General features: G+C 51.2%; 8 protein-coding genes across 8 annotated transcripts; 5 read left to right on the top strand and 3 right to left on the bottom strand.

Moving 5' to 3' along the window:
* Positions 1-1,806: 1,806 nt before the first annotated feature.
* On the top strand, positions 1,807-2,936 carry HMPREF1541_09003 (uncharacterized protein; the record flags this gene model as incomplete). Its single annotated transcript, XM_008723321.1, has 2 exons — positions 1,807-2,716; positions 2,770-2,936. The coding sequence occupies 2 exons, from the start codon at positions 1,807-1,809 to the stop codon at positions 2,934-2,936; spliced, it is 1,077 nt and encodes a 358-aa protein (XP_008721543.1).
* A 2,076-nt stretch (positions 2,937-5,012) lies between these two features.
* On the top strand, positions 5,013-5,162 carry HMPREF1541_09004 (uncharacterized protein; the record flags this gene model as incomplete). Its single annotated transcript, XM_008723322.1, has 1 exon — positions 5,013-5,162. The coding sequence occupies one exon, from the start codon at positions 5,013-5,015 to the stop codon at positions 5,160-5,162; it is 150 nt and encodes a 49-aa protein (XP_008721544.1).
* A 1,373-nt stretch (positions 5,163-6,535) lies between these two features.
* HMPREF1541_09005 (uncharacterized protein) lies at positions 6,536-7,674 on the bottom strand (the record flags this gene model as incomplete). The annotated part of the gene is made up of 4 exons (XM_008723323.1): positions 6,536-6,658; positions 6,711-6,910; positions 6,961-7,060; positions 7,198-7,674. The coding sequence occupies 4 exons, from the start codon at positions 7,672-7,674 to the stop codon at positions 6,536-6,538; spliced, it is 900 nt and encodes a 299-aa protein (XP_008721545.1).
* A 481-nt stretch (positions 7,675-8,155) lies between these two features.
* Positions 8,156-8,611, top strand: HMPREF1541_09006 (uncharacterized protein; the record flags this gene model as incomplete). The annotated part of the gene is made up of 1 exon (XM_008723324.1): positions 8,156-8,611. One exon carries the CDS (start codon positions 8,156-8,158, stop codon positions 8,609-8,611), a length of 456 nt encoding a protein of 151 aa, XP_008721546.1.
* Positions 8,612-8,694: 83 nt separating this feature from the next.
* On the top strand, positions 8,695-8,817 carry HMPREF1541_09007 (uncharacterized protein; the record flags this gene model as incomplete). Its single annotated transcript, XM_008723325.1, has 1 exon — positions 8,695-8,817. The coding sequence occupies one exon, from the start codon at positions 8,695-8,697 to the stop codon at positions 8,815-8,817; it is 123 nt and encodes a 40-aa protein (XP_008721547.1).
* Positions 8,818-9,398: 581 nt separating this feature from the next.
* On the top strand, positions 9,399-10,541 carry HMPREF1541_09008 (uncharacterized protein; the record flags this gene model as incomplete). Its single annotated transcript, XM_008723326.1, has 1 exon — positions 9,399-10,541. One exon carries the CDS (start codon positions 9,399-9,401, stop codon positions 10,539-10,541), a length of 1,143 nt encoding a protein of 380 aa, XP_008721548.1.
* A 489-nt stretch (positions 10,542-11,030) lies between these two features.
* HMPREF1541_09009 (uncharacterized protein) lies at positions 11,031-11,372 on the bottom strand (the record flags this gene model as incomplete). Its single annotated transcript, XM_008723327.1, has 2 exons — positions 11,031-11,181; positions 11,221-11,372. The coding sequence occupies 2 exons, from the start codon at positions 11,370-11,372 to the stop codon at positions 11,031-11,033; spliced, it is 303 nt and encodes a 100-aa protein (XP_008721549.1).
* Positions 11,373-12,671: 1,299 nt separating this feature from the next.
* Positions 12,672-13,238, bottom strand: HMPREF1541_09010 (uncharacterized protein; the record flags this gene model as incomplete). Its single annotated transcript, XM_008723328.1, has 4 exons — positions 12,672-12,920; positions 12,972-13,036; positions 13,084-13,174; positions 13,218-13,238. 4 exons carry the CDS (start codon positions 13,236-13,238, stop codon positions 12,672-12,674), a joined length of 426 nt encoding a protein of 141 aa, XP_008721550.1.
* Positions 13,239-13,343: the final 105 nt, after the last annotated feature.

Below are 13,343 nucleotides of genomic sequence, written 5' to 3' on the forward strand. Positions count from 1 at the left end.
TACGTTCGTTTGTCTCATATTCTTTATTGCCTTCGTCAACCTCATACCGGCTTCTCTAATCTTCCACGGTATCTCACCATACACCGGTATGACTTTCACCTGTCCATATCCGAACTGCAAACGAGTCCCGGAGTCCTCCTCAACCATCGGAAGCCTAATTATAGGAGCCATCTTTGCTATTATCCTCTGGATGGTGATCATATATGGCTTCATGAAAGGCATTGTGTCAAAGTTCGACCAATGCATGTGGCGACGCTCACGCCGTCACATCGACCCAGCGTTTTGAAAGGCATACCAGTCGTTGTTCATACTGTGAGCATCTCTGCAATACGATGATATCGTTCATTTCGGTACTCTACACATCACGATTGATCGATGAGGACTTGCGGCGGTCATTTCTCGGTTGGGTGAATAGATAGGCTGGGACAATATGGCGCGGAACTGATGGCAGCGGTTGACTGATGGAGAGTAGTACATGGGTAGCCTTGTATTGTAATAATATCAACGATTTTCATCCTACACGTTATTGGCTCTAGTCTGGCCGGGACAGTCAATTCAATCTAACCATCCCGTCGGTCCCTTACATGGCTTTTGTGCAGGCGGTCGTGGCTGAGTCCACGCCATTCAACTCGACCACGCCTGCCGTCACTTCTCGATCACAGCTATGCATGTATCGCTGCATAAGGGAGATCAATGCGAGCGCAGCACGGACCACTCTTCTACCCGATGAGCTCGATGAGCTCGATGAGCTCAATACCGTGGCTATCAATGAGTGTTATGCAGTAGTGTAAGCACGTTCCCTGTATGACAGCTTTTTGGAATGCCCGCTCTTACGTGCGTCGATGATTGTTGACGTGAACTCATGGTCTAGGAGGTATCACAGATGTGGGGAATGGAGAAACCTCCGACCAATGACTACAGCGACGAACTGTGGTAGTCTTGGCGTGAACCTTATTCCAACTTTCCACAAAACTTCGTGGGACCTTGAATGGGTCTTGAATGCACACCGGGGAGACCTGATGTAGAGTTGACACCAGTGACTTAGCTCCATGATTGTATTGGCACGAGTCTGTGACAAGTTCTCCTCGCATATCGAGCTTTAATTGGGCGGCGTGGCACGGCGACCTGCTTGGGCGTGCAGTGGATGCCGCCGAAAATATCGGATGCGGTATCGTGTATGGGGACAGTGAACGCAGATTCCCAGAAGTGGATACAGGCGATGAGCGCTTGTGGTCCGTCCCAGGACTAGGTGAGGACGTCCTGGGACGTCCGCACTGTGGAGTTCCTGCACGTGCTAACGGATGAACATGGCTAAGCAACTGCTTCCTGGGCGTTAAAAGTATGCCTCGAAACGCCACTCTCGTCTCTTTGATGGTCGGATTGGAGGATCAATGACAGTCGGACGGCAGCAAGCTGTGAGTGGGGATGTCTCACACTTGCATCTACATCTTTCTACTTTGGCTACCTGGGGACGGGTAGTCGCTATTTGACTCTGCCTTGATGGCGGTGGACCTCATGCCTTCATCGAATCACAGGCACCTTCGAACGGATCTGGAGGCCAGTAGTTCGCGAGTGCGTTCTCGTCTGAGGTCCTCGACCTCCATCCGGCGGCTCTTGCCAAGTCGATGCCTTGCATAGTCTACCTGGTTCAAAGCTACGTGGCCTATGTCATCTACGATCACGTTCCGCGGTACATAAATCCAGGCTGGCATCCACACGGGGGAGAGATTCATACATAAAGCCTGCCGCCACACGTCTTTTGCACGCCCAGACCGATATTTCAGTTCCTTTCTTGAACCTTCTATCATGCCCAATAACTCACTGCTGCCGAGCGCTCTGAACCCGACGTGCGAAGAACTGGAGACTTCTGATGATGGCTTGGACGATAACCGACCAGCACTGACGAAAATCTGGTCACTCGTCGCCAACCAACTTGCTGAGGAGCATCGTACTCTGCAGGATCAGCAACAACTTCTCATAAGCCGATGGGACAGCATGAGAGATCTGCTCGTAGACGAAGAAAACCGGATACAGGTCTACGCTCATCGATTGGAAGTGAAGGGTACCGAGCCTCGGCCGCTATTCCGCTCACTGACCGAACAAGCCTCGAACCGTGAAGAGCATCGACTTGCCAAGAATCCATCATCCTTTCCTGAAGAACAGAGAATCGCTTCGACTGCCCGCACGGAGGGGCAAAAGGCGCAGGATTCATCGCTACGGCAGAAGGCAGCAGAGGAACAAGACCGAAAGCTTCACAACCTCGAGCAGGCCAATGAATGTCTCCGAAACCAGCTCACGAGTCTCAACAATAAGCTTGGCGCAGTGACGAAGGAACTTGCTACGGCCCGGGAGCGGTGCGCAAGTTCGGAGTGCTGCGTCCACCTCATTCAGGATCTCGAGGACCGAAGGGCCAGGGCGGACGAGGTAATTCTTTTGGTCCATGACCGGCTTGAAAGTCTTCAGAAAAGACACCAGAAAGCCGAAAAGGATATGAGTCGATTAAGGCATCAAGGTCGCAACAAGGACTTGACACATAAGCAACAGCTCAGCCTGCGAAAAACCGAGTACTGCGAACTTGAACGCTGCCTCGATGAGATCACCGATGAACGTGACAAGCTGCGTGGTCAGTTGAACAGAGTGCTGACTGAATCAGCCACTCGTCTTACCAGAATTCGAGTCCTGGAAAGCGAGCACTCCGAGCTCGTGTCTGAAAGACGTGAGTTAGAGAAAGATCTGTGTACTAGCCACTCTGAGCATACTCAATTGCAGGAGAGAGACCGCATCCTGTCATCCAGGATTGCCGTCGTGGAGCAGAAACTCGCGATCACAACAGAGACTCTGGACAAGATCCGACTACAAGCAAACACGTCTCCGAGACTCCGACGATATGGCGACGACCTTCACACACTGGAGGTCACGCCCGGGAAACTATGTAACCCGGCACATCTGGATTTCGTGTATCTGACGGACTGCGGCACGCTCCTCTGCGTAGACTGCGGACCAGGTGTACCTGATTTTGGGATAGACGCAGCCTTTGAGTCGCGTGCGGCGCAACACTTCGAGGCCGATCGATGCCCGTGGTGTCACGCTGACACGTGGACCTGGCAGCGTCTTGATGTACCGTATTCTCTGACAGCGGTTTGTGAGATGCGTGAGTTATGGGATGCGATACACAGTTCACCATGCTAGGGAGCCTTCGTATTCGGCTCGATCCTGATGACCGAATATTGCACTGGAAGGGTATTGCACAAGTGAAGGCTGAACATAGAAGACGACTCGTACTGTAGCAAGGACAACCTGCAGAGAAAGAGTAGGAGCACTTAGTGAATAGCTTTCATTAGCAATGGTTAAGTGGAGAGATACCATGAACTGCCCATGCTGCGGCTGATTGCAGCGCTGGCTTCATTGCCTGCTGAAATCCTTGCCTTGTGATTATGTCGATCGTTTGGCATGACACGATTTTCCAGTAACTCCAGCCAGCGATGTAGGAGGGCTGGCTCCAGCTACTCTGAGGAAAAGCACACCAGTGACGCCATCCTTTACAGTACCACAGCTCCGCCTTTTCCTCGTTGAAGGACAAGCCGTGCTTGTGTTCGGTTCAGGTCGGAAGAGGAGTTGACTTTCCTTAATATTGTCTTATTCCTTGAGCTGTCGACCGGAGTTGTGTACGTACTTCCGGCGATAGTTAAAATGCAATCAGTTCGGTACATAAGGCTCCATGTTGGTCCTGCACAACAGTGCTAGCTCATTAAAAGTACGAAGCGACGTGAGTCCGACCAGTGATCTTGACTGCTTCATGTGACTCGTGGCATTTCTTTTGTAGTTCGAGGTAGCGTGGGGATTGCTGAGACCCTGACAACTGTAGCTTTGTCCAACCTGGAACTGCCGGGTGAAAGACATTCGGTCCTGTTCTCGCCATCTCTAACTAGTGATATTGGACTGTGCGCGCCTCAGACTGGCACTATCAGCCTCAAAGCTACGTCACTCAGTGAAACTGTCAATTTCTATAGTATTGGTTGTGTAGCTTCTTCATGAAGATCACATGACCAGGAACAGCAACCATGCGAAAATATGGCATGTTCGACAGCCTGGTGGGTTCTTCTCTACTCATAATAGAGCCTTCTTCTTCGAAGGTGCGCATGTTCAACAATTTCGATGCTCAGTCTCAGTCTATCACGGTATATGTCGAATGTACCGGGTTACATAAGGACACAGACTCCGTGCATGACACATTCGGCGTATGCTACTATTTCACTCAGACAGCCCTTGCCTACGGTCCACATTGCTCATCAACTAATTGGTGCGCTTAGGCTAGTGTAATGGGTCCGGTCGACATCTATGCATTGGCCCTAGGAGGGGTGTTTTTAGTCATGATTGGTCGACACGTCGGCGAGACTGTCCCACCTGTCATAGAGTACACGAGAATGGTCTTCAACAAGTATCTCCGAGTTCCTTATGCTGTCGAACCCAATCGGTTGACGGATGGATTTACTCGACTCGCAATACTTCAACAAACGGTCATTGTGATCATCTCACTATGTGCAATCTTCATACCCACAGGTCAGACCGGCTCGTTAGTGAGTCGAACAGGTATCATATCAGCTGTGCACCTAGCACCATGCTACTTGGCTGTGCACATGTCATACGCCGCCGACCTCCTCTGTATGTGTCTTGGCACTTTCCGAGCTCTGCACATCCAATTTGGGGTTGCACTGGTCGTGTCGATCGCCATACATATCAGCTTGGGTTTGAGAACATCAACGATGCTGGTGTGGACGGACACCCAGAGCAGATATGGTGTCATTGTCAGTCATCAGGAGATCCGTGGGGTGATCTACCCAGCGCTAATGGTATGAGCAGGCAGCGTCAACTTTAGCTCTGCTGATTGTGCTTTGTGTGGTCCGCATCCGGCGGCTATCATACGAAGTCTTTCTACGCAGTCATCAATTACTCGCTGCGGGTATCTGGCTTACATTATGGTATCATGTTTCCAAATCGAAGACTGACACAAAATGGTACGTACTAGCCACAGCCATTGTATGTGGCGCGGTGACTACCTTACAGGTCCTACAAATACTGATTCGACATCGTCTTTTCTATCACGGTATGCCCAAGGCTCACGTTCAGAATACCGGTGTGTCGACCTCAATACACGTGTATAGCCCAGTTCGGATCAGTTATCAGACTGGGCAGTATATAAATCTGTATATGCCAGGGATGAGCATTCGTTCAGCTTTCGAAAGCCATCCCTTCGTCGTCGTCGCGGTAACAGATGAGGCACCAGGTCAGACCATTCAGCTCATGATCAAGCACGCCCGAGGATGGTCGCGAAGGCTCTGGGAACGCGCAGAGCGTGTAAATTCCGGCACATCGTACCATTATCGGGCATTCTTCAGTGGGCCACACGGACGACCTATTTCCGTCAATGAGTATGGCACCGTCATTCTTGTCGCATCCCACTGGGGCGTCATGGCGCAGCTACCGTACCTCGAGCATCTAATACAGAGTTCCCGCAACAGCTGTACCAAAGTCCAGAGGGTGTGTATGATATGGCAGTTAGATCATCTAGGTAAGTCATCGCGTCCGAGAGCATGACAGAACGAGAAGTGACATTCGGTAGATCAAGGCGCCCCAGCTAGAGAACTTCTCAACCGGGCTCTGCAAGAGGATAGCATTCGTGATCGATATGTGAGGCAACCACCTGTGACTACGAAGGAATTGCGCTAAATCGTTCAGATCATCACTGTGCTAATTTTCCATCGCCATGGTTACATCGACCCTTCACATCGAGAGATTGGACGCCACCATCGAGTCACATTCCACCAGGGTGTTGCTGATTGGAACGAGCTCATTTGCTCTCAAGTCTTCGGACAGCCGCCTCCGGTGCAAAGCCCTGCCACTGCTTCCAATGTTTTCACACCAGACGACCACCACGAGAGGCAGAAACTTCCAAGAACACTCGTCACAGGTCAGTCGATCGCGACACCAGCCAACGAGGTCTAACTTTGCCACAGTCTCAGCAAATTGCAACACTCGCAGTGAGGTAAGGAAGGCAGTGCACCATCTCATCGATTGTAGAGTCGAACTTGCCGAACTTGAATATCTGCCCCAGACCTAAAACTTGAATCTGGGGCGCTCTGAATTCCTACCTACATAGATTCCATAGCTTGCAGCGATGACTGAACATCGCCACGCCTGCGAATCGCGCAAACTTCAGTCGGACCAGCCAAGAGCGACAAGTCTGCGGGCTGGTGGGAAAACAGAAAGTGAGGAACTCAATACATCAATGTACACGTAGTATCAATTGTGCTCAGATGATGCCTCATTCCTCTTGCCACATCATAATCAGCTTGTGTCGTAGCCATCCTTTGGCGAAAGGCACCACGAGATGGGAGTCGCGGCTGGATACGGGTCCGAGACCATTTACAGTCCTATGTGAACCTCGCAATGGCACTAGCACGATCATCATGGTGAAGATAAAGCGAAGGACCACATGCTCGAACCCGATGCCGCCATTCCTGACCTACAGTGACCCTTATGCTCCTTCCATAGGAAACTTTTGTAGTGGGAGGACGAGCCACTGCATGGCTGTCCGGGTCGCAAAGTTGACCAGCCAGACGAGATCGTTCGTGGACCACGAAGTTTGGAGCAGCCGGTGCTGAGCGCTGTTAGCCGGGGACGAGAGACTCTGAGCAGGTGCTGTCACGTACTCGGCATAGATCAGAAGCCGTGGCAGAAGGCGCTGGCGAGACAAAGTCCAGTACGGCCGACGAATAGCGAGTGACGTCAGGCCTCCGATCGTCGTCATCGGTCTTCGTTGCTAGATACATGACGATATCACATATCTGGTGTATATCATGAAGACACTGTTTAGGGCCGTCGCCCTCACGTTGACAATCTTCGATACCAGCTTTATCGTCTCAGCCATCTCGTCTTACGCAATTGGTGTGGTCGACTAACCTATCTTGACTTCACCCTGTGGATTGACCAGAACGTTGGAAAGAGTCAAGTTACCATGTACCAAATGATACTGATGGAGAAATCGGAGTCCACGTGTGACCTATGAACGTCAGTTCGACCCTGGCATGCTCTTGAGGACGTTCTTTCCTGGCCGGCAATAGCTGCGAGGTGCAACTCCTGTGGAAACAAGGGCGCTTCAGCAATATGCAAAAGTGAAAGCTCCATACGTTCACAAACCATGTCCATCGTATCGTCTGCGAGGAAAACTTCGATGATTCTGACAAACATCGATGCATCCTGAAACTGATTGAGAAGCCGGAACTTGCGATCCAGCATCTCTGTCGATGTTTTACGAACTGTCCACAGGCCTGGAGTTCCATCCTTCTTCTCGACAATGGGTACCACCATATCGAATTCGATCGTGAATCGCTTTTCATAAACTGCCCACACCGATCCAGGCCGTTGTGGAACTGTCGCCGTCGCGTTCTGTACTGGTAGTCGTTCTCCGTGCTTTCGTTTTCGGTTCCGCTTTCTCGGAGGTGTGATTGGCTCTTCCGACCCTACATCTGGACGGAGCGTATGCTCGTCTTGCGCCTGACCGGGCCAGAGCATCTCTGGCCTGGCCCCATCACCAACATTTTCAGCCTGTGGCCAGTTCTCGATCTGCGTGAGGCGTCGGTCTGAGCCCGGATCGGCCACTTCTCGCTGGGACATAACTCAGACAGAATTGAGGTAAAGTTACCGCCGCACTAAGACATATCTTTGTGGAACAGAAAGACGTTGGTTAGCTCTGGCAAATGACCGGATCTCGTTGGAGCTTTGCTTATACAGTACAATGAACACGGTGAAACTTTGGGACATCGCTGACACGTTTCGAGGCCGAAACCGACCCTCAAGTACGTGGCTTTCGCCATACCAACATAGTCTGAAGGTATGTCACTAGGTGGACCGTGCTGCGTAACAAAAGCCATCAGTACTTATGGTCCATCGGTCCTATGACGTCAGAATATCCTCCCGAATGGTGTGGCGACATCAGGCAGGGTCGTCCCCTATCCTGCCGTCGTATAGTGCAAACGAACATACCTATGCTATGCAATGCCATATGTCATTGTGGAATCGAGACACCCGACCTTTCGAGCTATATCATTTTCAACCGTACGATATACGAGAGAAGGCGAACGCACTTCAGGCCGCAATGGATGGCAAGCGTCGAATTGCGAGACATCAGCAGTATGCCGCGTTGTATTTTGGCGCACAGCTTGAGGCTGATAAGCGAGAATATTTCTTGGGTTCTGCCAAAGTTGACATCGATTCACTCAGCTTCGATCCATTTTTCTCGAGAGACATCCACCACCAGAATTCTGAACGCCTCTTGTCGTCATACGAGTTGACCGGGTGTCTCCAATTCGAGTCCAGTCACCATATCCCAGCCGTCATCGATGAGAACGATCTTGCGGAGGCATTATCAAGGGCGGGCTCGACCTATGACATGGCACAGGGCCGCGATCATACACAGTGGCCAATGCTTTCATTTACAGCACAATCACAGGTAGAATGCCTAAGAGGAAAACATCGCATCGACGCGGCGAGAGCATATCTACGCCCTGGCTTGCGCTGGTGGGTTGTCGACTTCTACTCTAAAAGTAAGTGATCCAAGCTCCACACATTGATTCAAGGGATAACGTTCAGACTTGAGTAACGAATTGAAGAGACATCTGACAACTCAAACCTCCAATGAGCAGCCGATCAGCCCGGGGGAGGTCTATTTTCACATCCTGCGGTGCGACCCTGATGATGAGCGAGCCTTGGATATATGGTGGGCTCAAATACAATCAGCACATGAACGAGCCGAATTGAGGAGACTCATTGCACGTACGAGACTCAACTCGCCTTTCCGGACTCTTTCCAAGATAGTTGCCAGTGGAAGAGGAATGCTTGCTGGCTCTGTGGGAAGTATTCTGAGACTTAAATGTGATGAGGAGATCATACGATACCTGGGTCACGTCTATGATTCATGGACCATGCTAGTGGGTTCTGATGAGTCAGACTTGGGTAAGATCGACTCTCATACAATGGAGAGCCTCGAGGCTCGAGTCCCGGCGTTGTCCAGATCCGACGAAGCAATCCTGAAGCCTGCTGTTGAAGCAGGGTCCCTCTTCGGATATTTTACCCGCGTGGAGCGAGACCGAATCTGGCAGAGGTTGATTTTGTTCCCCCGTCGCATCCCCAGTTTGCGATTGTTTTTCAGAGATGTGATATATCTGGAATGTCTGGCAGATTGTCTGAAGTCTTTGGTGAAACCGGTCCGGCGGCAGTCGGTACGGGAAGCATACAGGGCAGCCTTCTCGTTGACTGACGATGACGTTCCAGCGAACACCTGTACGATAGAGTATGTGTCTGGCTTTGAGAAAAGCTACCGGTGTCTCGTCTTAGCAACGATGAGACAGATAGAGTCCTTGAAGCCCGGTTCGGTCATGCTGGAAAGATCCAAGAAACGCGAGGCAACCCCGGAAGACCCCCGGGCGTGGCATAGCCTTGCCCAAGAAGCACATCGTTTCGGTTTTCGATCGGACAACATCGAAAAACTTCGTCTGCGGGACCCCGACAGGGTGGCGGCTTCTTCCTTTTTGCAAAAGGTGCGGGATCCAGAGGGCTTTGAGTATGTTGGGACAGAATTCGAGACGCTCGTCGATCAAGTGATGGCCGTTCTAGAGCAGGTGACAAAGAAAGAGGCCGCACAGGATCGGCCGTGCCTTACCACAAGTGAAGACGGTGAAGACCGGTCTCGTCGGGCCGGTCGGCCCTACAATGAAGCCTACAGACAGAGCGCCAGACTCCTGACGTACGAAAATGTCTACAGGGAAATGGGAATCTCGCAAGGCGAACCAACGTCGTTCTTCGTCCAGAGGGACATCTTCTGGTCATTCTTCGGTCGAGCCGCGAATCTGGATGTTCCGACATCCAATAATCGAAGTGCAATGTCCTTAGACGTTGGAGCCGTGCAACTAGACCCACCTGAGGGCATCCAGTCATTGTCGACGGCTGCAGGTAATTCTCCTGAAGCCGATCGTCAAACATATGGTGCCGACGAGCACGGCGATCGTAGCCTCCGCCGGCCGTCCTACAGCACAATTTCATCAAGTCACTATTCTCAACCATCAGAGACACCAGTTGATCCAGGGCCTTTGATTCGTGCAGATGACACGGGGAGCGTGTGGTCGGATGAGGACGAGCTTTTGGGCTCGGGCGACGACTCTGCTCAAATCTTGACGTTCATTTCACTTGCTGGCAGGCGACCGGAGGTGCTGGAACAAGTAGCAGTCTCGAACACGAATGACCGCAAAGCAAAGCTTGCAGCCGGAGCATATGTGCGTCGGGGTCTCTTGCTCTACACCCGCCAGCTGCGCTCACTGTGTACGCGGACTTTCATCGTTTCTGCTCTCTCGGACGAGAGCAATTCTGTATTTCTGATTCCAGACGACCGGACTTGTAAGAGTGCGTACATGTCTTTGCATCCTGGTCGCAAACGCCCTGGCGACGATCTCACCAGTGGACGTCCCAGAAAAATGTATATAGTATAATGGTTGTGTCCTGCCAACTGGGATAGGCCACTTTTCATGTGCGGCAGCCCATTCAGCAGACTGGTGTAGACCACTTCTGATACTGGGACAGCCCAGTTGTATTGATGGGCTGGACCATTCTAGTCATTGGTGTGTCCTATTGCACCACTGGTCTATACCTGAGTGAGAATGATCTGGCCCAATATAAGATTCCTCGGCATATCGATATCACCATAACTTTGTAGGAGTACAGGCGCGTTTTGCTTGTGTCTCGCTGACGACGCGGCTCCACTACTTTTTGGTGTTATGGATTTGTTATGACTAGTCGCGGCATGTTCTAGCAGGTGTATCACGACGCGAAATGCTCGCGTCAAATCACCTAAATTCGGGCTACCTAATGTTTAGATGTGCTCCTATCTTCTAGTGCCTGCATGTTCTTGTACTACGGAAAGTGCTGTTCGGAAAAAGATTCAAAAGAATCCGAGCAGAGATCCAAGGAGGCTACATCCGCTAGACGACCAAGTCAAAACTAGGAACGTTGTGCCCAGCAAGGACTGAGCGCCCGTGGCCACGTGCTGCTGATTCAGGGCTGTATTCGCACGTATACCCACACTGGTGGCCAGGGAAGAGGCGATAGCCATCGAAAGGAAGGCAGCCGAGTCTACGGTTAGCACTGATCTTCATCAGCAGGATGAGATACTCACTCCATCGATCATGACTACTGGCAAGCGCGGGATATCTTGACGAAACGCAATCAATACCGCAGCCGCCACCGTTTGTAAACCGAGAATGCCTATTCCCACAGCATAGAAGATAAACATAGTCCTGACCGCGTCTTGGTCGAATGCCCATTCCAGGTCGCAATCGGGTTTGAGGCCGTGATTTTCGGCGATAATTCTTGACGGGCTCATGTACGCAAAGCCCGCACTGGTAGGACAATGGGTGACATTTCTCTGGTGTACCTTTGAATCGCGCCGCAATATACCTTTGCAGTAGTTGAGGATGAATATGGAGTAGAAGTCTCTAGTCTCGGTGCGATCCTGTGGGGAGAGCTGGCTGTGGTCTTGATGAGGTTTGACATATACTCCTTGCTCCCGCCGAACGTGAAAAATTGGGCTAGCAGTGACTTCAAAAACCTCAAACTAAAAGCTGTCAGCTTGGTAGGACGAAAACGCTCTGTATCGCATCTATACCGTCAGGAGATACATGTCCGGCAGAAAGTGGGGAGATGACCCTGCAAAAACGCATATGAACGAGAGGACAAGGGCGACAGTCGAAAGAGCGAATGCTGCACCTGTTGTCAGATATGGCCTGCGTCTGCTCATGATGCGGGCGCTGAAGAAAGTCTTGTTGACTGCAAGAGAGAATGTAACCGCTTTTCCCCTCCGCTGACAGCAGAGGACAAGACTGTTGAGAGTAAGAGCACAGAAAGAAGAGTCGACTTCCCAAAGATTGGTCGAAGGGTCGCACTGTATAAATGTCGAATAATGACAGTCAGATGAAATCGCGGTCTGGGGTTTTAGGACATCGAATGAATTCGTTAGCAACTTGCGTTCACGAATGGGATTTTAGGTCCTAGAGTCGACGGACCAACCTCAAACATAGAGTTCTCACTAGTTACGCCAGAGCCATCAACCATATCACTTGGGGGAGAGAAAAGGTAACCAGGTGGAAAATCATCTCGACCCTGAGAAACCCCCCACCATTCCTTGTGGTACAGTCAAGGAGCCAATGAACATTCCCTTCGTGACGAGATGACGACAGACTTGCAGAAGCTGAAACACGGCACTCAACGACTTTGTGAGGGTAGACTGGGCCTCTAAAGCGGTCAGGTCGCCACGGTGGTCACTCACTTTGTCGAGCGCACTGGCAGCGATGCGTAATCAGACTAGCCTGCTTTTACCAGTTCTGCACAAGCGCAAATCTTTCGGCAACCTCGTATCATCTTGTGAGCAGACCAATGCACTTGGTGGCTTACAGTGGCGTTGTACTGCAATGGCTGCTGTGCCTCTACCTTCATCAGAGAATTGGTTCATGGCAACAGTATCGATTCGTGACCTTAGACACGCCCACTACATAAATACCTCTAGATGGAGTCGGAAATTATACCGCAAGCTCTCTTGTAAATGAACCTGACTGATAGCGCTCTTGTTAGGTGCTAGAAGGCAAGCCTCTCAGTCGGCGTGCCAGTTGCATATCTTTCGGCTGAATTGTCACTCGCCTGGCGTGGACAGCACACAAGTTTGTATCGGCAAAAATGCCAGCCAAAAACGCCTCAGTCGATTCCTGTAGCGCTAGAATTGCCGAGGATTGAAATCGGAGGTCAGACCGCAAGTCATGTGCTATCTCGCGGACTAGGCGTTGGAAAGGGAGCTTCCGGATCAGAAGGTCTGTGGATTTCTGTCGGTCTCAGTACGTGGATATCCATGCTGCTTGCCATAGGCAACTCACCTGGTATCGCCGAATCTCCCGCAGCGCAACGGTTCCCGGACGATATCGATGGCGACGCTTGGTGACTAACAATGGTGAGGATGTTATGAGTGAACTCTGCATGGTCGCTTACCTCCCACGAGAGAACCTTTCACCGTCAAGCTCTTGCCACTGTAACCGGGAGGAAGCGGTCGTGGTGCTTTTCTGGCTATAGATTTTCTAGCCTATGACGGTCAGCATACTCACACTACTGTTAAGTCAACTCACCGTTTGCTTAATCCGAGCCATGTTGATGTCGGGTAGATTCACAACTCAGAGGAAACCGGTAAGAAGTGGGAATAAGCTGAGGAGATATAGGGACGATCTGCAGGGCTGAGCTGACGCGGCTTGGCT

This window comes from Cyphellophora europaea (assembly GCF_000365145.1).
Source record: "Cyphellophora europaea CBS 101466 unplaced genomic scaffold supercont1.9, whole genome shotgun sequence".
Lineage (NCBI taxonomy): Eukaryota > Fungi > Ascomycota > Eurotiomycetes > Chaetothyriales > Cyphellophoraceae > Cyphellophora > Cyphellophora europaea.